Source organism: Dromaius novaehollandiae, chromosome 7, assembly GCF_036370855.1.
Source record: "Dromaius novaehollandiae isolate bDroNov1 chromosome 7, bDroNov1.hap1, whole genome shotgun sequence".
NCBI classification, from domain to species: domain Eukaryota; kingdom Metazoa; phylum Chordata; class Aves; order Casuariiformes; family Dromaiidae; genus Dromaius; species Dromaius novaehollandiae.
Genome location: NC_088104.1, coordinates 13417963 through 13440546, shown reverse-complemented (window position 1 = coordinate 13440546; position 22584 = coordinate 13417963). Strand labels below are relative to the sequence as shown.

At 45.0% G+C, this 22584-nt stretch overlaps 1 protein-coding gene across 4 annotated transcripts in view; it reads right to left on the bottom strand.

The window, feature by feature from the left end:
- The window catches only part of SEMA5B (semaphorin 5B), a 273437-nt gene that overhangs the window by 28500 nt on the left and 222353 nt on the right, over positions 1 to 22584 (bottom strand). For all 4 annotated transcript variants that reach the window (XM_064514705.1, XM_064514704.1, XM_064514702.1 and 1 more), the window contains 6 exons: positions 16342 to 16459; positions 9034 to 9215; positions 5771 to 5914; positions 4075 to 4222; positions 2486 to 2711; positions 1601 to 1819 (listed from right to left, as the gene is read on the bottom strand). In XM_064514705.1, coding sequence (XP_064370775.1) covers positions 1601 to 1819; positions 2486 to 2711; positions 4075 to 4222; positions 5771 to 5914; positions 9034 to 9215; positions 16342 to 16459 — 1037 coding nt within the window. The remainder of the gene's footprint in view (positions 1 to 1600; positions 1820 to 2485; positions 2712 to 4074; positions 4223 to 5770; positions 5915 to 9033; positions 9216 to 16341; positions 16460 to 22584) is intronic.

Below are 22584 nucleotides of genomic sequence, written 5' to 3'. Positions count from 1 at the left end.
CCCTGCCCAGACTGGCTAGCACTTTCTTGTACTCCAGAACATTTGGGCCTGACAACAAAAACTTTTGTATCCACTCTGTGGATGCAGAATGAAGTATATCTGCACAAACAGACTCCGCATCATGAAGTGCCCTAATAGAAACTATTCTTTAGGGTAGTAACTTTGCTCTTACACACATTTTATAAAACAGCATTACTGTTATTACATTGTTTCCTGACCCTTCACCCAGAGCAGCAGCAGATTTACTTGGAAACAAAATGCTGTACAACCCAAGTGGAGCTTATATGGCATCTTTCTGTGGGGGCCCCCAAGTCTTCTAGTCCCAACCCTCAGAAAACAGAAGCTCTGAGTACAGTCACGTAACAAGTTAATAATAAATCTAGGGAGGCAATTAAGAGCCCTAGTTTGAAGCCCTCTTGTCTGTGTACTAGACTATCTGATTTGCAGGTCCACATTACATTACTTCAGGAGATATCTTTAACAACCTGATGACTTAGTGCAAGATAAACCCAGGATTTGTGTATACACATCAAGTGAGGCAGGGAAGGAGGGAAACACAGAGAAATAGGAATCATGCACTCAGAAAAGATTGTAAAACATCATAGTGTCCAAGGGCAGAAAACAGCACAGAAGAAGGGCACAGACATTAGTGAAAAGCCACTGAGATCTTCCAAAATAGTACTAATAGCTGCCTTTATAGTGCCAGAGTTATTTTCTTTTTATAGGCCACAGAGTGCAATATTTGCCACTCTTGCTATGCTCTACACATTCTGATCATCGGTCTATCTGCATTGGCATTTTATCTTTGTACTGAGTTTTAATATCATAATAATATTATAATAATACAGCACTTTCAAGCGTAGGCCACAATCTGTATTGCCAGAGGCAGATAAATGCTGAAATTGCAAAGAGGTGAGATGATTTGTCTAAGATCTTAAATTTAATTTAATTTAATTAACTTAAATTTAGGTTAGATAGTTATTACAGAGTAAGGAAAAGGATAAGCAAGAGAGAATACAGTTATCAGTGGTCTATTATTACTATTCTGGACGAGAAGTGCAACATAAACATGAGGACAAACTCGAAAATCAGGAAACCAGGCAAGAATACTCCCTGCTGGCTGTGCAGGAAATGGTAACTGATGTCAAGAGTAGATGCCCATCGCAAGAACAATACGTAAGCAGGAGAGGGGGAAGAAACAAGTGTTCACAAGAAGAATCTCCACATCAAGCATCTCTACACAGTATTAAGCCACATTCATTAAGCCTGTCTTCTCGCCAAGGTGCAGGTGCACCATGATGCCCTCCACTGGATGGAGCATCAAACCTGCTTGAAGCAAAAACTTGCCAGACAAGCCACAATACTACCTTATTTAGAGGATGTGGCTGTGTTACCCTCTGAGCCTAGATGAAACGTAAGTCACAGCACTGAAGTATGTGTGGGTCACAGACATGGGTCATTTCAATAGCTTTTAAAAAATTAAGGAAAAAAACCCAAAACTAAAAAAAAAGCAGTTTGGAAATACTGATTTTTGATGTCTCTGCCATTAAGATGGGGAAGAACACCTCTGAGTTTCATGCAGGAAGATGATAATGGTTACCTGGGCAGGGATGTGGGTTGCAGTCTTGGTACTCCATCGCTGACCCCACGCAGGGCAAGCCACCATTTTTAGGTTCAGGGTTTGTGCAAGTTCTCTTCCTGATCCTAAAGCCCAACTCACAGTCCCTGGAACAGGAGGACCAGGCCCCCCAAAAGGACCAGCCCCCATTGATAATCCGTGCAGAGGTCTTACCAGTCTTGAGGAGGTCATCAACAAGAGCTTCAAGGAAAACAAACAAGACACCATATGATTATAAATCAGTCAGTTGTTGGCTTTTATAAAAGGACTTCAGCTCATAAATAAACTCAGGATTTGTGTGCCTTGGGGAAGGTTTTCTGTTGAAAGCTTTTAGCAAGAGTTTTGTTCCCCTGGGCTAGAGGTAGAAGTGAAATGAAATCTGCACACACGCAAGCTGAGTCAAGTAATAACCTTGATAAATGACCTCTCTGGGCAGCAAGCTGTGGCAATCCAGGCTGTGCCCTGAGGACACTGCCTTGCATCCCAGCAGTAGCAAAGGGAATTATCCCAGAGGCAGTGCATGAGGGGACCCCCAGAGAGAAACGAGAGTACAGGCACACTGTCCCGCAGAATGGCTCTTCTCCTGTTTTCTATGTCCTCATTACTTGCCTGTCCTCTTTGGAGCAGTCTGGCAGCAACAAGAACAAATCTATACACTGCCATAAGCACAGAGCTCATGACTCTGTTGATCGCTAAGTCACAGGGCTCTGTGGATGCATCCCAGTCACTCTGCAGCGACACTAGCTGTACATGCCAACCAAGACTTATGTAGACACACTCAGGTTTTTGCTGTCCCAAGAGGATCCCCCATCTACCACCAAATCTAGGCTTGGCACTATGGCCCCCCCCGGAGCTGGCAAGACGTACAGTCAGTATCACACACTGCCGAGCCATCATTGGGGCAGAATCGACTCTCGGTCTTCTTCCTCCCAAACTGCAGCTCGTGAGGATCAGACAGCTGGGCACGACACGTGTAGCGGAAGCGCTGCTCCTGGCGGGCACCGTTCTGGGTGATGTTGACGGGCATCCAAGGGGTCCAGGGTGTGTTCCTGCGCACCTCCGGGCAACTCTCGGGGTTGCAGGTCTTATATTCCTGCCAAGGAGGAAAAACACTCTCTCCTTATTTACCAAACAGCAACAGCATGACAAGCAGCGATTTATTTACATCCCAGAAGACAAAAGAGTACCCTCTGGATCTAAAACTACATCCCTCCACATTATCTGACTTCACAGATACAAGTCAGAGCTGGGCCCAGCACAAAACCTAGGCACTGTGAAGGCACTGGTGGTGCACAGCCTCAGGGGGACCTCAAGGGTAAACTGTGCTTGTTATACTTATGTCCCTCAGGTTTGTGTTTCTTTGCTGACTCAAAGTCCTGTGGGGCTTGGAAAGCCTGGTACCTTGTGGGCAGGATAACTTCAAACAATATATAGTAATAACAATGATCAAGTTATCTTCTGCTATGGCCCTGAGATGCTATTGCCAGGCCAGCCTACAGGACCATCATGAGGACAAACTCTCAGTAAGATTTATTCTTTGAAAAGTCTACTGTTTTATTTTTAAGACGCTTTTAGAAAAATCTCCTTTTATAGCTATTTTTTGTTTGGTTGGCTTTTTTAACTCTCTAAGGAGGATTATGAACCATTTGCCATCCTTGGTCTAGACCTGAGCACCCACTGAGTCCAGCCAATATTCCAGCTGCATAGGGATGAAGTGATTTGAGGTTTTCACAATTTTCTCCACCAGCAAGAGGAATTCCAGTGAAAAACATGAAGTTCTTGTTTAAAAATAAATAAATAAAGCAATCTCTTCTGGCAGAGGGAAGGAAATGTAATGCTTCAGGACTTTATGATTCTAGAGTAAATGCCAAACAGCTTGTGAACAGATGGGAGGTTCCAGATCAAATCTGCTTACACTGGAAGAAAACTCTCCATAAAAATAATTAAAACAGCTGCATGAAGCAGCTGCCAGAATAGGAAAGTGAAAAAAAGATCGAAAAGGGGGTAGCCATTGCCTCACTTGTGGGTTAGCTGCATGTTTAACCTGCTGTTTACTCTAGCATGAGAGTAAAACTCATTTCTGATGCCTGCAGGGCTTCCTTGACTCAATGGGATAATCCCTGGGAGTAGGATAGAAGAACAAAAGACGGAGTGCTCTCAGGTGAACTACCTGAGATATGTAAACCTACAAAAGCCTAGCATGCCAGCCTCTTCTTACCTGTACACACACACACACACACACGCATATACAATCATACCAACTTCACTGGATTCTACAATTTGCCACCTCTTTACTTCCCAGCTCATTTCAGTATCATCTCCAGCAAGGGCTGAGGCTAGCATTTTCTCCTAGCTTGAGAAATAAAATCAAGATGGAGAGAGGAGTTAAATACCAAGTCCCTAGAAGCTAAATGTCAATAGGTGCCCTATATGCAATGTCAATAAATAGTACATACCACAGCACAGCCTGGACATGTATTTCCATTTTCACAGGACCTCTGTCTTGAATGTATGCCTCCACCACAATTCACACTACATTTATTCCAAGGACCCCATGAAGACCAAAAAATTGGTAATGGGCATGGACTATTCTCATTACAGAATCTGAAAGAGGAACACACACTGCTCAGAAAAAGTCCATGTCAGCACATCCCAGGGACAAAAGCACAACGGGGGCAGATCTAGACTGCATACTGCATTTGGGTTCCATGCATGCTTGCACAGAAAGTCAGCACAAACTGGTTATATTAGTATCATTCCTGTTCACAGCAGAGAACGGTACCCTTTATACAGAACCAGGAGTGGTTAACCAGACAGTAAGGCTGAGCTCACTAACAAGGTTGGAGCAAATGGTCAAGACCAGCCTTTTGAAAGTGCTCTGATCTCAGAGCTTTTATACACTGAATTTACAAAAGAGCTCATAAGCTGAAGCCCATGTATCTCAATGAGAGATACTGAATGATAAAGTTTTTGAAAATCTGGTTTTTATTTAGGTAACTAATGGGAGCTCAGCTCATCAACCAACTGTCCCTAAAGACAGGTACTAAGTGCTTGACAATCTTCTCTTCCCAAAATCTGGCCCTTACTGCTGTTTGGACCCTAAGAAACTCGTGTTTGCAACTCGAGCCAAAACAGCTATATGGTTCTAAAAGCAGCTGCTAAATTAATGTTGTTTCATGTTCCCTTTCTAAAAGGTAACTTCAATTTTGTTCAGTTTTTGAATCGATATTCTTCTCAAATTGAATCCTCAAACTGAATCACACAGGACCCTAATTGACTCAGAGGTGGTCTTAAAAACAAAAAAGGGACCATTCTGAATGGCCACAAATCAAGCCAAACATTAAAATGTCCTGAATCAAGGAAGTTAAATGAATTGCCCTTTGTATTCTGAGAAATGCAGAGAGGTCTGTCTTAAGTGACCACTCAAGGGACAAGCAACAGCCTACTGACAAGCAGAGGTGGCCTTTAATGAAATGTGTAAGCTGGAAACCAAATGCAGATGCCTTGAAGCATGTGTTTAATGGCAGGCTGGGCTTCAAGAATCAAAATAGTGCAGATGGCTCTGTAGGTTCTAGAAGTATTGTCTTTCAGTGATTTTGCATCAAATTTGCATAGTTTAGAAGAGGAAGAAATAGATATTTTTCTGTTGCCAACACAGCAAAAACTCGACCCTGAATCTGTGAGTTAAGCTATATTCTCTCTTGAACTTCTGGTGCATCAGCACAATTAATACAGAACTCAGGAACGGCGTAATTGGCAATGAAATCTGTACATATTCCACTGCCTCCTCAGGTACAGAATCAGAAAAATGTAACTATCAACAGTTAGACTGCTAAAAGGATATGACTTCTTTCATTCAGGAGGACAATCCTCTGTTTTGGGGATAGGAATAGTCATGCACTAACACTTGTGAAGGTCTGAATGGTCATGACAAAGAGTGGAGGCAACTCTGAAGTCTCTGATGGTCACAGCATCATTGTAAGAGAGAGGCTGTGCATGTGAGCAACCTCACCCACCTCAGGCTCTGGGAAGTCTTCTGCTCCGTATAACTGGCCAAACAGCCTTAATCTGCATTCATAGCAGAGCCGCCTTTTCCAGCTGACAACATTATAACCTCAGAAGTGAATACAGTGAGCTGCGAACGCCTCTTACCTCTCTTCCCTGCTCTGTCCAACGCAGACCCTGCCCCCATACCGGGGAGCGGGGTTGCTGCAGGATCGCTGGCGGACCTGAAAGCCGATCCCACAGGAAGTGCTACATGGGGCCCAGGAAGACCAGGGTGTCCAAGCGCCATTTCTACCAAAGGCAGGGAGAGAGAACAGAGCACGCAGGTTACCTGAAGGTCTGCCCATGTCAAGCTGTGCTCAGCCAAAAAGCACATAAGGCTCTGATAGGAGAATCCTTGAACGCACTGGAAAAGAGATGTATTCATTTCAACCAGACTTCATATCAGCTGAGGTTTAGAAAAGGGACTTTCAAAGCACTTAGCATTGGCCTAGCTTTCCTCCCATTGAAGTCTCTAAGACTTGGAAAGGAACAGAATGAAGCCATTGAATTATTTTGGAAATCCCTTCTAGGATTTTCTGGGCAACAGTGTGGTTGCTGTAACTCACACTGACTATTCCCCCATCATCTTCCCTCGTGTCTCTTAACCCCTCTTTTCTGAGCCAAAAGCTGATCCCAAAGTTGTATCTCCTGGGCTCTTCTGCACAACCAAATGCAGTTTTTGAGGCTCACCAAAGCCAGCTGTGCCAAAGGATGTAAAAACTACCTTCAGCGGGTACTGATGCTTTAAATCTGTTACAGCAATAATACTGCCAGCTCCCATGGTTTTATCACAAGCCTCATAATATTTGGTGTTTTCCTAAAGCCTTCGGCCTTGAATCCTTTTAAGCGGAAATCTCAAATTTCATTAAAAATAACAATAATTGCTTCTTGCTTTCATGGCAGCCTGCAAACACCACTGTAGTGTGACCTTAAAGCTGTAGAAACCAGAGAGCAATTAAGCTGAGAGGCAGGTTTGAGTTTCCTAGTTTAATGAGTGATCACATCTCAGCTGAGCCTGCGGGAAACGGGATGTAAAACCCCTCCATCCACACCTCAGTGACAGAGGTGTAAGCTAGCGCTCTGCACCTCGCATCTGCCACCGGCTGAACACGTGCACGCAGCCGGTTTCTTGTGACGCCGCTGACGTGGTCACTCAATGATGCGTTTAAAGAGAAGCTAACATTTTCATCTTTAAAGTCTCTTGGTTATTAAAGCTCCCCTTCCCTTGATTTGGCAACGCTACTAAACCTTCGAGTCTCACAGAAACAGGGGAAGGAGGAACCGTATTCCGTCTTTTCTGTGCTGCAGGTTTTCATTTCATTGGGAGCCAGTGGCAATGCTCTGTCTTGCAGAAATGCCTGATCTTGATACTACACTGCCTTAAGCCAAAAAATCTCATTTGTTTTTTCTTAAAAAAAAAAAAACTTTCTAAAAAGTCTAGTCAAAAAACAACTCAGGTGCTCGCTGGTTCTTGAAAGCTAAGCTCGAAAACAGATGTTAATTTTCAAAGCATTTACTGAACTAATAACATTGCTGGCAAGAAATATTTTCTGGCGCAGCACCAATCAGGGCAGAGGATGAAAGTTAAACCCCACACTGCCCTTCACACTTTTTATATCTGTTATCAAGTCTTGCCTGTTCTTGGCAGCCTTATTTCAAACCCTTGTTAGATATTTCTCCCCTCCTCCTCTTGTTCTCTCAGCCCTTCTCCCTCCTCCCCTTCCCCTCTCACTCTCCAAACAAGGTTAAAGAACAAGAAATTCACTTACATAAGAATCCTACTCCTCCACAGTACTCTTCCACATTTTAACCCACCTACTACCTTCCAACCTCAGTCCAGAAGAAAGATTATGTATAAAACCTCAAATGAAAAAAAATCAAATGGAAGGTTGCTGTTGTTGTGGCAAAAAAGGAAAGTAATCTCTACTAAAATTCCTCAAAAAAACAATTCTCACCATCTATTGGTGTTCCAGGGTTTTTAATGGAAATGAGGACACTTTCCATTTTCAGCCTTCCAGCTCTTGCTTGCTAACAGAACTCATCTTTAAGCATCCTGCTTTCCCTTTGCAAAAAAATCACAATACCATATGAAGTCAATTAAAGGAAATTCGAGGGCTGAGGCGGATGTAGGATGACCAGATGTCCCTATTTTTCAAACCATGCTGTTTTCCTATGTCCTAAGATTGAATAATATATTTTTCATCCCCTTCTCTGAGGATGTTCCTGCCTCTTTCATCATCAGAGCAGTGCTGACAAACCCATTCCTCTGGCACACTTTGCATTTCCCACTGACATAAAAAGACTGCCTCGGGAAGGCTCCGCTCAACCCACGGTGGCAGCACAGGGGTACGAACGACTGCCTGTGTTTTAGGCAGCACAGCCTACAACTGGAAGGAGAGATGCCAATTAAAACATGAGTGTTGCTGAATTTTTCATGCCAAGACCAGAACTGAACTCCAGGGAGAAGTCAAGAGACAGCTGTCCTTAACAGAATGAGCATTTACAGAGAAGGTGAAGTAGATTAAAATGGTATTGACCCAACACTTACCAGAATATTGACTGGCCCCACCCTGGTTAAATAGTGCTTACACTATTGCATCCTCTTTCCTTGAGTCATGACATGATGTAGTCTGAGGGTGACGGGTAACAGGGACACAAACACTGTGGCTATGCTTAGGCATCCAACCAGAGGACATTTACTTTCCATATTGCTCAGGCACATGCTTGAGCGTCCCTGGAAAGGTGGCGCTTGGACACAAGCTGAGCTGTGTGTGTTGTTTAAGTGCTGTCCCCGGTAGGCAGGCCTCCTAAGCTCTGCTCGCTGCCAGTTGATGATCTGTTGCTTTCACACAGCCGGTGTGTTGCAGACAGTTCACAGACTCCCAGAACAAGGCAAACAGACTTTGCTTGGAGCTGAGCTAGACCCTTTCTTTACAAACGTTGCTCTGAAGGATCTCTCCTTGCTTTTGGCAATGCAACCCCAGCCTTCAAGTTCCAAAAAACACCGATTGAGAGCTTACTGATTTTTTTTAGCCTATTGTTGTTCCACTGGCTAACAACTGCTTCTGCTCTACTTGCTCCCTCTTGATAGGTCACTACCCACTGTACAGTTGAGGGAAACTGAGGCACAGTGTAGCAAAGGCTAATGCTTACACTTATTTGGGGTGCCCACCTTCCAACGGCCACTTTTGAGACACCCGAAGGCCCTTCTTAAGAGCCACTGAACTCCTTCATTCTTCACTGCCTTCAAGTTGGACCCTACATATATCAGTTTGGCTGAGATACAAGAAAACAGTCATGGAAACACAAAGAGAGCAGGTGTGAACAGGCACAATTCTTATTGCACTCCTAAAAAGCTGCTGAAGTACCTTGAACAATTTGCGACCTCAATCCTGGCCCCTTCACAGGCGCGACCTCCACAGCGAGGACGAGGGCTGTCACATGAACGTGACCTACACATACAGGAGCCTGTGCTGTCCCCATCTGAATGCTCACACAGTTGCCATGGGGACCAAGGCCCCAATCTTCCATTTGTTGTCAGGTTTTTCACCTAATTTGAAAAAAAAAGGTCATTAATAGCGAGTTTACATTTCAGGAGACAGGCCCACAATAGAAATGCCAAACAAAGCTGCTGGGGGGATTAAGACGCAGCTTAGATGGGAGCTGTCTGTGCTTGTGAGCAGGATTCAAAACAGAGAGCTGTTTTCAGAGAATGCTGCATCAATATTTACCCTCCGAATTCCACCCCGCATACCTAACATGTGCACACAGGCACCCGAGCCTACCCGGCCAGCCAACTTCAGATGCAAGCATCCATCTGCCACACCGCAAAACCACCACGCTCTCCCATCCCACGCTGCGCAGCTCCAGCTTTCCAAGCAATACAACGGCCAATGCTAATTGGCCCAACTCTATTCCGGTTCTGCCCCTGCAGTACTTGGGACTGCTCCTATAGACTGTTTTCCTAGTTAGCGTTTGTATAACCACAATGACCAACTGAGGGCCTCACTGAGCTTGGCCCTGTCCGAACATTCAGTAGGAACCGGCTCCTTTACTGTGGCCTGTATGGGTAAGTTGGATGAAGGACGGAAGGTGAAAGAGATGGGGGTGACTATAATTAATGCTCAGCATCACACTTTGGACTAAAGAACAAGAACTGATCTCAGGCAATTTATAGACCAGAGCATGTTGCCATCTGTTTTATCTGCCCTTTGTTTTATGCCTGTACAGCAGCTAACAGACTAGGACTTGCACTAGTTCCTAAGCACTGTAACAAAGTTAAAATACTGCAATCCTGGCAGAGCAAAAGCATGAGGAACAGACTGTTTCAGCACAGATTTGGTGAAGACTGCCCAAGAGGGAGGGTGTCAGTGATTGCTCCCAGGTGTCTTGTTTTAACCAGTGCTGTTACGGCTGCTAAGTGACTCCTAAGAAGTGGCCTTAGAAGGCAAGCTGCTAGCCCTTATAGCCAAGGCTGACTTGAGAAAATCAGCACTGTCTGTTCCTTTCTGGGTCACTCCCAGGCCACCAGTGCCTTCTCTTGCCCACTCCACCACTGTCTCTGGAACCAGCTCTGAGACGAAAACTTGCTAGCTCCAAGACTACGTTTGGCAGCCTGCTGTGAACCTCTGCCTTGGCTCCCTCCTGTTCCTCACTTCAGAGACATAGTGCAGGGAGACATCCAAGCCGGCCTGTCTAGATACAGCACAGGCCCAGCACAGCTCAGTCCCTCACCGGCTGGGAGCCCCTGCATCTGTCCCCCAAATCAGGTGATGCATGTCCACATCATGTTAGCAACCACAGGGCTACTCAGCCCCTCACCACCGGTCACACGGATGCTGCACCCAGGTGACGTGCAGGGATGTAACACCACAGACCTTGTGGGCAAAACAGAGTAATGGCCCTTGCAGAGAAGGAAGACTCCTACTCGCTTGTTGCTCCCCAGCCCCAGTGCACACCAGGTAGCATGACTGTGGCCCCAGCGCGAGAGGTTTGGGTACAAAATGTACTGAAAATGAGCACTGAAGGTCTTATAACCACGATGCCTTACGGCTACAGGGAGCCAAAGGCACTGTGGTGCCCAGCCAGCAGCAGGAGGGAGTGTGAAAGTGCTGTGCCAGACCCAGGGTCTGGAGCTCAAGAGTGATCCCCATGCTGCTCCTTGAGGAGCTGAGACTAAGGGCTATGCTTCCCCCAAGCCCTGGAGCTGGCAGCCCCAGGCAACTCCCAGCTCTGCTGGGCTGGACCTGCTCCACCATGTGTGGCCAGGCTGCTCAGCCCTGCCCTGCGCCCACCGTCTCCTGTCACGCTCTCACCAGCGTCCCCAGGCCTCTCCCACCACCTCCAGCTGGCAGGGGCCTTGGGAAAGGCACCTCAGGGACTGAGGCTGGCAAGAGGAAATAAGGAGTGGGAGACTAAATACAGCAGGCTTGGGAAGGCTGGTTAGTAAGAAACCAGAGGAGCCTCAAAGAGACCCATTTCCCCTACAATTTCCCTACATCTCTCCAAAACTCTCGTCTGCCACCTCAGGCTCTGCCACTGGAAACCCCCTGGACTTCCACTCTCCTTAGCAGCTCCCACTACCCCCTTGGCCATCTGCGGGGTGAGGCCAGCTCATCTGCGTCTCATCCCCCCTCTCCTCCTCCCTCGCGATGGGTTATCTCCTTGCCATAGCACGCTCCCCCCTCCACCCTCCTCACCTCCTTCATCCCACTGGGGGATGAAGGCAGGGAATGGGCAACTCATCCCCACTAACGTCACCCTGGCACGCGCAGCGGCTTTGGTAAAACTGCCAGCAAAAGCAACGCTGAACTTGGCCTCGGTGTCTCACGCAAAGAAGGGCAAAGAAAGGACCAGGCTGGGGCCCTGGCGAACAAGCCTGGCTCAAAAACCGAGCCAGCTACAACTGCTGACAAAAACCACCGGGACTACACTTTGCAGACTGCAGCCATCAGGCATCAATTCACTGCGCTGCCCGGGGGGGAAAAACATTTCTTCTGCTCTACCAGCAAGGAAACTGAGGCACCGAGAGGCTGCGGGACTGATCTGGGGCCACGCAGTGAGTCAGCTGTACGGGTGGGAAACGTCCTCGAACACTTGTCCTCTGAAACACGCCGCCCTGAGTTTATTCTCCGAGTCTGGCATTGCGTTAAACACTCACTACACACCTTTCCTGGGCTGTCATCTTCCCTCCCACCCTTCTCACGGCATCAAAAATATGCAGCAGCGACATGGAAGTAATTTAGATCTGTTACTGCGCTTGTCAGACTGTACTTAGGGGGCTTCAAGCATCTGTTGCAAACCTTTGTTTTCAATAGATTATCATGCCGTAGTAAAAATTTGCTCTGGGCTGCAGGCTATGAGGCAAGACGCCCAGAGAAGAGAACACTGCGTTTTGTTGCTGTTGTCAAATTTGTTGTTTTAAACACACATGCAGTCAAAAATGAAGACAGTTGGGTTGCTAAAAGTTAGGGGGAAAAAAATCAAGAGTGCTACTTTGAAATATTTAATACTAGATTTTTATCCCCTTTTTCCTCTTGCCGTACAAAAGTCATAATCCAAGCATTGGATCATTTCTACTCATTTTTGAGCCAGAAAGCCTTGCTGATTCCAGCAGGGAGTTCTGTTCAGAAATCAATGGTACGATATGGCCCGTGGCTTCAATTAAAAAAAAAAAAAAAGCTGACAAATAATTATTGGCTCATAAGTGATACTGGGAAGCAACCCAAAAATTAAACAAATAAGTGGCCATAGCTGAAATGTTAAGATTTATAAACATGTCACGTTGTGAGTGTGGGAAGCTTTTTTTCCCTAAGAAATTATATATGGATTATTATTCCACCTTTAAATTCACAGAAATATCTTCAAAGGGCAAACTGGGAATTGGGATAAAAACCCATATGCATTGATCATTTGCTGGAAGATCTCTGGTCCTTTACAGCCAACAGTGTCCATCCGATAGAGAAGACACCTTTAAAAACACCTGTGATCTAATGCACTTTTCTTACCCAACAATAAGACCAATTTGAGTGCTCATATTTTGTAAACTGGCATAGTTCCACCAAAGGCTTTTCCTTTCCTCCTTGTACCATCTCTTCCTCGTACTATCTAAAAGCTCAAGTACAGGGTTTAAAAATTCAGACTGACCACTCCCCAACCCTCTCGACAAGATGTTTTCAATGTTTATTCTGATATTATAGACAAGGCTAGAAGCTTTGCTCGTTCTTTAGATTCATCAGTACTTCCTCTTAGGATTCAGATGTCAACTGCTTATAACTTTGCCAAGCTTCAATCATTTCAACTGGAAGTTTCCATGTTGGCTGTTTGATAGAAGCTGAAAGTTTTTGGAAAGTTTCAATCAAGATACTTCAATCATTTCTAAAATCAAATCTAGGAAAAAAAGATAAGTAGCAACCTTTTCCTTGAATCATTCCACTGTTCTAAGCAAGGAACTGGTCTTTATTATGTCCTTTTAATATTTTTTGCAATTTTCATGAAAAGCCATTCAAATCTATCTAGGGTAAAAAATCCTTGGGAGGTGGAGAGGAAAAGTCTTGGTTTTTCCATGCCTACTACAGATTTTGATTTTGGCACCTAAAGTCCCGATATATTCTGTGTGCATTGAGCATGCTCTAGCGTGGGCCAGAGCAGGATCATCCGAGGGACTGCAGCACTGAGTGGCTGTGACCACACAAATTGAGAGCGGGGTGCAAGTCTGCTAGCCACCCCAAAAAAGGGACTGTGGAGACTGGGAGTGGCTAGCAAGAAAATGTGGTGGAAAGGAGCAGATGCCAGATGGCTGAGATAGGGATTTGCTGGACACATGGCGTAGACCTGGAATGAGAACCTGAGAGGCAGAGCACGATCTGGCTTGGGAGAAGGAGAATTGAAATAGTCACTTCCTGACACTGGACATACTCAATTCCTGAGTCCCAGACAACTAACCGCTGTCAGCAGTGACCCCATGAGCTCAGCAGCTGGAGTTTGTGAGCCGAATCTGAAGTCCTTTTCCTGCTGATGTCTCATACTGGCATCAGTACGATGCTATAAAGTAGGATGTGTGTGTGTGGGGAGTTCGTTTTCCTAAAAACAAAAAAATCTCATCTCTCCCAAGCCTAAGAAGAAACAGTATGCAATCATGTAGTTCAAGACCGCCTGATATGGCACATGCACCAATAGAGAAAACAAGAGCTGCATACACAGCATTTGTCCTAGCATTTCTTAACGTTTGAATGTTTGACATTGCAACCTTAGGAATGAATCTTTAGCAGATTCTGGGTGTTATCTGTTAATAACATATATTAACCATTGCACAAGGTGCTATGTTAACACAGTATGATTAATCCTGTATCCAAGGTCCCTCATTATTAAAGCAAAAGAGCGGGTGACTGCAGTACAATGCAGTGCTGTACAAAGATGTACAGACCAGCTCTGAACAAGGATGTTTGCATAAGAGTAGCAGTCGAGTTTTTTTATTGTTGTGCTTGACTCACAGTAATGCCTGGCCCTCTTAGGACATAATTCAATAATATGCCAGTTTCGGCTTTAAAAGTTCCTGCATGCCACCCTTTAGCTGTGCCAGGACATCTGTTTGTGGGCTAGGCTGCAGAAGGACTCACTGACATTATCTGGGTTGGGAAAAGGTTATTTGGGAGGGGTGTTCTTAATCTAGACTGTGTTGTGCTTTAGTGTGATCTCACATACAGCTGTACCAGCATAGCTGAGAGCATGGTGCTTGGCCCAGAAAAGTGGTGTGAGAAAAGCCAAGATTTCTTAAGACAGTAACTCATCAGACTAAACTCTCAGAATAGGCCTGTTTTAACTGAAATTTCATTTTGGGCCACTGCACTCCCTTACCTTTTTAGTGGCCATTTGCACAGACTGCCCTAGCCTCCTGCCTGTGTTGACCATGGTCTTTATCCTGCACTGAGCATTAGGAACATACTTGGGTGCACAGCTGACGTAGGTGCTTAAATGAGCCATCCCTTTCCACTGCAGAGCTGAATTCATTTCAGCAAGGGGCAGAGGAGTGAGAAAGAAAAAGTGATTGCATGTCGGTTTTAAAGTGCTTGGCAGCCTTTCAGTCGAAGGGCACAGGGCTGATGTATGCTGCAGAATGACAGTACCTAAACCTAAAATAATCTACAAGGGAAACACTAAAGCAGAGGTAAAATGAGCACCCCAAGAGCAGCCAAAGCTCCTGAATATTCTGCGCTGGATTTTTACGACCTTGAAACAACGATCTGGAGCAGCCTGCTCCCTGGTGTGCACCACAGCAGACATGTTCAAACTAGCGGATTAACACCTCGCACACCTATCAACAGACACAGGCATTAAGCAGGACGAGATAACAGCATGGGCAATCAAGAAGCACTGCATCCCAGTTCAACACGGGAGGGTTATAAACACACAAGCCTCTGAATCCAGCAGCGAAAAACTTAAGCCTGCCAAGCTGAGGATGGATTGAAGTAATGACTAATATTTTCTGGGAAAATATCTGAGAAGTAAGGAAGATAAGGGGCATAAACATCCCAGGACCTCCAGACAGAAATAGCATACTGAAGACACAACCCATTCAGCCCTCTCTCTCTGTCTACTGTACTTAGCAGTATTAACACGCTAATTGATGTTAGATAATAATGATGGACATTAATGAGAATTTCTCCTCCCCACACACTACAATTTTTTTAATAACACTAGCTTTCCTTCCTAACCACCTTGCAGGTATGGTTCAAGCAGCAGGAATTAAATTTGGCCAGACAGCTTCTGCGGATGACAGCCAGGAGCCGGATATTGTAGTGAGAGAAAAAGGATGGGTGGGTGGGAAGGGAACCAGAGAGCCAACTCAAACTGACTCAAGCAGTGCCACTTTCTTTTAACTGCCACATCTCATGGAGAACAGGGCAAGGAAAGAAGACAATCCCCTTGAAATATCACACAGATCTGATTTTTGGTCTACTAAATTCAGGTTAGAAATTAACACTCTCTTTCTCATACTTTCTCTCTGTGGACTCTCCCCTCCCCTCCTGTTCTCTAATATATACTGTATCCTTTCCTTCCCTCTGCAAACCTTCCATGCCCTGTTCCTCAGCTGCTCCTCAGACGCCTTCACCTTTTCCAATGCAATGCTTCTTCACCAGCTTTAATTCCTGCACCCAGCTCTGGGGTCTAAGAGAGGAACAAACTGGACACAGCCTGAGGACACTGTACGGCAGCTATTCTGATCTCCCAGACCTACAGGGAAGCCAAGGAAATGGTGCAGAGAGTGGAGCAGCCCTGAGGTGGCTCCAGTTTCATCCGGGCTTACCTGCTTCTCAGCAGGAACCCAGCAGCACGATCCAACCTACTCCACTCAAGGCAAGGGTGGGCAGGAGGGGGACTGAATGCTTGTCTTGGGATACCCCTCCTGGGGCAAACAAATGCATTGGGATGTCTGTGCTCAGACTTAGAGAAAGTGTTTGCTGCCGGGCTCAGCGTGCCCCCTGACAGCCAGCGCTCTTTCTCTCTCAGGTCACTCCAGAGCACGGAGCAAGCAGGATGCAGCTGTACAATGAGACCAGCTTGTCCTAAGGCAGCTTCTTGGCATCAGGCTACCACACACTCACTTCCTCTCTCCCTTTCACACATACACACTCGCACACCAGTGGATATAAAATACTTCCACTCCTTCCACTTACTGGGCACTCGGTAATATTTTGAGTCCACAGGCTCATGTTGGAGCTGTCCTCAATGGTGGTGCAATGCTTCTGCTTGCTATCCCAGCCGCAGTAGGGATCTCTGGCTCCTAGACATTCCCTGCATGTGCAAAGAGAAAAGATTAAAGCTCTTTAAGACTGGCTAGCTCTAAAAATGCGTATTCAAGTATAGTGCTTGTATATGACAGCTGTCAAGTGCACTGAGGCTCAGCAGAAGAAACAATTTCTTCTAAGCAGAGGTTTACCTGCTTGGAAGGGGAGAATGGCTGAACAGAAGGGTGATAGGACACAAAGCAAGTATCACTCATAGAAGCTGTAGATTAAAAATCAGTTCACTCCTTTCCAAGGCCTAGGGAAAGAAAATGACTTTACAAATTTTAGTCAAAGAACACTTGTCATTGAGATATCTTTGTGCCCCCAAGTAATCACTCATCAGGCCAAATCTCACACAAAGCAACCTCTGTGAGTATGTTTTCTGACACTCTGTCCATCCAAAGGGGTTAGACAAGCACAATTAGCCAATGGACCAGTAATAAAGGCTTTCTATTAGTCTTAGCCTTTGCTGGAACAATGGTTTCATTTATAATTCTAACATCAAGATGTCAGTTTGGAAAAGTCACAGCAGAACATTATTTCTAAGCTTTTGGCTGCTTTGAACACTGCTGTATTCATTTTCCTCCTGAATCCATATTTACAGGCTAAGTGTGTGTTCCCAACATGTGAGCTGCTAAAGAAAAATAACTAGGGTTACTACTGCCACTAGACAGAGAAGGTCAGTCACAGAATTAGGCTGTACTGATAAAATTCAGCTGCATTGGTTATTCCTATGAGTCGCTTTCAAGTTGTTAGTTTTCATTATGAAAACATAATTGTACAAGCCATATCATGCAAGTGTTAGTCAAAGACAAAGAACAGAGGACTAAACCCAAAAAGATTTGTAACACTACTTTTATTCCAATGATCCTTTCTATTCCATCACACGAAGAGCTGCTAGGATCTTTCCAAAAGTCCCAAATGATTTGAAAACTGCCAATTAGACACCACCAGGGGACCAAAGGGAAAAACTCAGTTCAAGAAGCTAAATGGGAGAGTAATAAAATTTATTCTAGGGTAGGTATCAGTATGATAAATGAAACATCAAAAAAAAGAATCAAATGCAATGAGATGTGAACTGTTGCCACCCAGAAATCTTTGAAATCCTATTAGCTTGTAATCAGCCACAAATGAAAAAGCATGTCCCTCAAGCACAGCTGAAAATGCTGGATGCTGTACCAGTCTGCACTGATTCCACAGCAATTTGCCCCAAAGCAAATCCTAGACTGTTGTGTGCTCTCTGGTGCCCACTGATTTTTACACATACCTATATATTTATATTTTAATTACAAGTTTCCAGTTTGCTCATACAATGCAGAAAGATATTTGCTCTACTGAAGATTTAAACTACTGAATCATAAGGGACGCAGCTCTACATCCTTCACGCTCTAGGACGGAAGTCACAATGGGCTGTCTAGCAGATTTTCTTTCGACTGCTTAAAAACATCCAAGGGAAAGGCAAAGACGATTTTGACTCAGCCCCAGGCAACAGAACATCAAATATTTCCCTAGAAAAGATTTGGGATCCTCAGTCCAAGGACACAGAAGAGGCATGTGCTGCTTTGCTCATTCTGGCTATGGATCCTCATCCTACTGTTTTGGCAAGCCACACTGCCCTAATCTGTGGAGTGGGTCTGCCTCCACGTCCGCAGAAAGGTCTTATCCGCCTTTGACATTGCAGCAGCCCCTCAACACGGTCGGCACAGAGCTAGTTACTGAGCAGCCATTGGGACTGCGGGGAGGAAGCAGGGCATCTGCCCACCCTGTAGGTAACTCGGCACGTCAGCAGCAAACTGTGTGGTTTCTAGAGAGAAGAATAATAACGAGAGAAGCAATGAAAAAAAGAAAAGCCTCTGGTTTTAGTTGCAGAGCCCTTTGGTCATGCTTCCAGACCCTGACACTGAGTACATGCTATTGTTTCCAGCTGCATGAAGCCATTCTGCTGGGCACCCGGCGAGCAGAGAGAGGTCATTGTAATTCATAACAGGGAAGGCTGTTGTGAGCATCGCCCTATTATGATACACATTTTCTCTGAATTTAATTTATAGGAAAACATGTGCTGCATAAATTCAGGAAATAATCTCCATATGTTCTGTGCTGCAGCCCTCAGCCACTCCGCAGGCTGCAATATATCCCAGTTAGGCACTGACCACTTTGCTGGCACTATCATAATGTATGTCATGCAGCTAATGTGCTGCTCTTGGCTGCGAGCTTGTGAGCTGCGGAGCCCTCACCGTGCACCCGATGAATCACAGCCTGCCATTCCCTTGCCGCCAACGCTGACCCCCACAGCTGACCGTCCATCAGGAACCCAACTGCAGCCCCTGGACCAGGCCAGGACGCTGGGCTTTGGCAAAAGCCCGACACGACGCTTGCTAGCACGGAGCTGCGGCTGGCCCGCGCTGCGCTGTCTCCAGGTCCGGGATCCTGGAAGCAATGAATTTTTATTTGGCTGCCTCTGCCATGCACACAGGACCCTGACTCCATTGGGTTGTCAAAGCGCACGCTCTGTAATTTAACAACCATCAAAGACCAGGACTTCTTCCCAGCTGACAGCAGGCCCTCAAAACCATTTGAAATCTAAAAACAAAATAGCTACGCTGTCTGCCTCCCTTCAGGATTCAGAGCCCACTCGTTTGCCTCAACTCTGGTAAGAAACCTATTATATCAACTGACAGCGATACACTTAAGGGTAAGGAGAAATGTATTTACTTACACACAATTTGCTTCATTTTTTTTTCCCTTTTGTAAGCAGGAAAAGCATTACAATGTGCATTACTGCAAGAGAACATTTCTGGCAAATACCTTAAGTGAACACTTCAAAATCCACCCTAATTTATATCTTTAAAATATCTTTAGAATATATGTCCCTATTTATGTCATTAAATGATAAAACCACACCAGTGAGCACATGCCAAAAGACAAATATATGTATGCATACATGCACACACAGAGATCAAAATGCTTCAGAAACATGCTGTCATTCTTACTAGATCAGACACTGTGGTGTGGAAAATGAAAAGATATCACAGCATTTCCTTGTGCTCAGAACACTAAATAAATTGAAATGTTTATGTGTAAATCTCATTTCATATTATGATACTGCCAAAAAGTCCCACACAGGCCTGGGTACCTGAAGTCATGTGAGGCATTATGTAAATACTGTGAAATAGGATACAGAGGAGTTTACATGCTAGAATGAAGTTCTGATGTTTCTAAGTGAATGGAGCTTCTGCCATTGGCTCAGCAGGGCCAGAATTTCATACCATGTATACAGTCTTCAACAGTGAAATCTATACATCGGTTTCCTCAGTGACAGATGAGCAATGCCTCAAGGAACCAATGACAGTATCATTTCCCACCAAAATTCACATGGGTAAAAGGAATCCATTACCCCAGAAGGGTACCTGAGCATGGCAGGGAACACTGGCTGTATTAATGCTAATGACTTAGCTAATAAAATCCCCCAAAGTAGTATGTTTGTGCAAGTAAGATGGTGATGATACCACACAGCCCATGCCCTCAGTTCCCCTCTGGCCATCTACTAATTGCAATGCATTCAGCGAGGACTCAGGAGAGCACCTCTTGACAGATATCTAAGAGGTCAGAGTTGTTATGACAGGGCATTACTATCAATAGCGATTCGCTTTAGCTCATTGGCTTGCAATAAATGTCTTATCTGAGGCATAATGGAATACACATTGAAAATGCTCAATTGAAAAACAATTCCATTTGTAAGGTATTTTTCTCTGGTTCCTTATTCTCACTTACCAAGGACATTTGCATGAAAATAGGATCTTATTCATAAGAGCTCACCTGCTGCCTGCTGTTCTGGAGCTGTAAGCCTTGCTGTTGTTGGCTATTGCCATCATTTCTACAGCAGTGATCTGGGATAACACAAAGGATTAAGACTTTGCAAATGGGGCACCATCCACAGCCCACTGAAGTCAACAGAAACTCTTACCCATGACTCCAAAGGGTTTTTCTAGGGCCTTTGAAGCATACAAAATCCTGAGCCTTCACTATCAGCATTTGCAGTGAAAAGATTTCTGCTTCCAAGATGCTGGTCCTCCCCAAGATCTCCTCAAGAAAAGCCAAGGACTCATGACGTGGGGAAGGGAGATCATAGCACTTTTTACTTCCCCATGCCCCAAGGGCCTACCTGGAGATATATGTAAGGCATGAGGCTGTACAAATATCTTGATCCATATGCAGATTTCCTGGAGGAACGGAGGGAAAGGAACAGGGAAGGGAAGAAGAAGGGAACCCAAAAGCAGACATGGGGAACCAGGCAGCACCTTAGAGGCACAGGCCCTTCACATGTGGCTAAGGGGCTGATCCCAGCGCCTCTCTCCCAGAAGGGAAACTTCGTCCCTCCTAAAATATGAACAAAGCATAGATAAAATGGTCGCTGACCTACAGCAGGTCTAGTGCAATCCCAAGGATTCTCTGTTAGGTATCTCCCCTTCACACCCCTCGCTCAGGTGTTGTCTTGTGTCCTAATCCCATCTCCTCTCCATCTCCAGTTGTGTGACACTGCTGCAGCAGCTATAATTTTACCTTCTTTGGGAAGAACGATTGGCACTCTATGATGAACACCAGATAAGGCCGTTTCTGCTCAGACAAATATGCGAACTGCTCACCCACAGCACTGAAAACTAGGTGTCACGACTGACCTGCCCTTTTTTTGTTTTTCTCTTTTTAAATTTTTTTCCTCTTTCTCTTAAAAGGGACTGAATCTGACCAAAGGCACACAATACTGATTGATCATTGAGCACAACTGCTTTCTAAACAGAATCCTTGTCCCAAGATACTTGCAAAGTGACAGCAGCAATCTCATAATCTAAATGACACAAGGATTTGGGAACTTTTTTGCAGTAGCCTGAATGATGTCTCCTTTCAAAATCTTCATTAAGGCTTAAAAGTCTCTAGTTCAGAAGTTTCTCAATCAGACTTTAATTCGCTTCTGGGTCTAGATGACTTCATCTTTTGGTCAGTTTTCCCTGACAGATAAAAAGCTTTAGACTGTGTAATAAATGGATCTTCAGATCGATAGAACCAGACTGAAGAGATTAGGCTTTGACAGACCAAGGGAAAGAAAGAATTACTAGAACTTCTTCCCACTCTTACTACCAGAGAGAGGACAAGCAAACGTCATTTTGTACCAAGAGTCACAAAGCAGTCATCTCGAACATTCACACTACAGAATTGTGCTTCTCTCATCTATCAGGATGTGCTTGCTCTCCCAACCTTCATCCTCTCTACGTTTTCCTCTCTCTCATTCCTTATTGATGACTAAATGCAATTCGGAATGGAACAACAGGACATGATGATCTGCAGAGGAGGGGTCTAGATCCAAAGACTAAGAAACCCCTTCCCAACTGTGTTTGCTAATAAAACTGTGGCACCATGCCATGAGAGGTTTCTATATTTTTGCTGATGAATGTGGAGCCTCACGTTCGCCAGGGAGATGATGATCCCCATTTTGCATCTAGACTTTTAAGTACCCAGTGGGCATCACCACTTAGTTCATTAGAGGCACAGGGTTAGCAGCTTTATCAACTCACCAAGGAAGGGCAAACATTTATTGGCCTGACCCTGCAAGGCATGGAGCAACCAACACTCCTCTGTGCTCAGCATCCTAGGAGACGGGCAGCACCTCTCTCCTTTTGAGGAACCAGATCTCAGAATTCACACGGCTTCGCTCCACTCTCAGAGCAGGCAAGTTAACGCTGAGTGCACAGCACTTTGCAAGCAGGAGGGTGGTTTTAGCTATGTCTGCTAGTTGCAGGCATGCAGCTGTGTTTGGCAGACAGGCATTTCCTGACAAGGTTAGCTTATTGTCCCATTGCTATTAACCTACAGAGAGGATGAACTAAACAAATAATCATATTAGCTTCCAGCCAACCAAATCATAATTACTGACAACCTCAATAGCCCATGCAAGGAAGAGTGGACTTCTGTCTTCCCTAAAGCCAGATGGCATGAAAAGAGAAGAATGAGAATCAAAAGGATGTTCATGGCTTAGGAAAATAAGATTATAAAGGGAAAAAAAGCACCAAATCTTCAAACAATCCCTATAGTTTTGATACCTTTAAAAATTTAAACTGCAGAGATGATTTGGTGATCTGT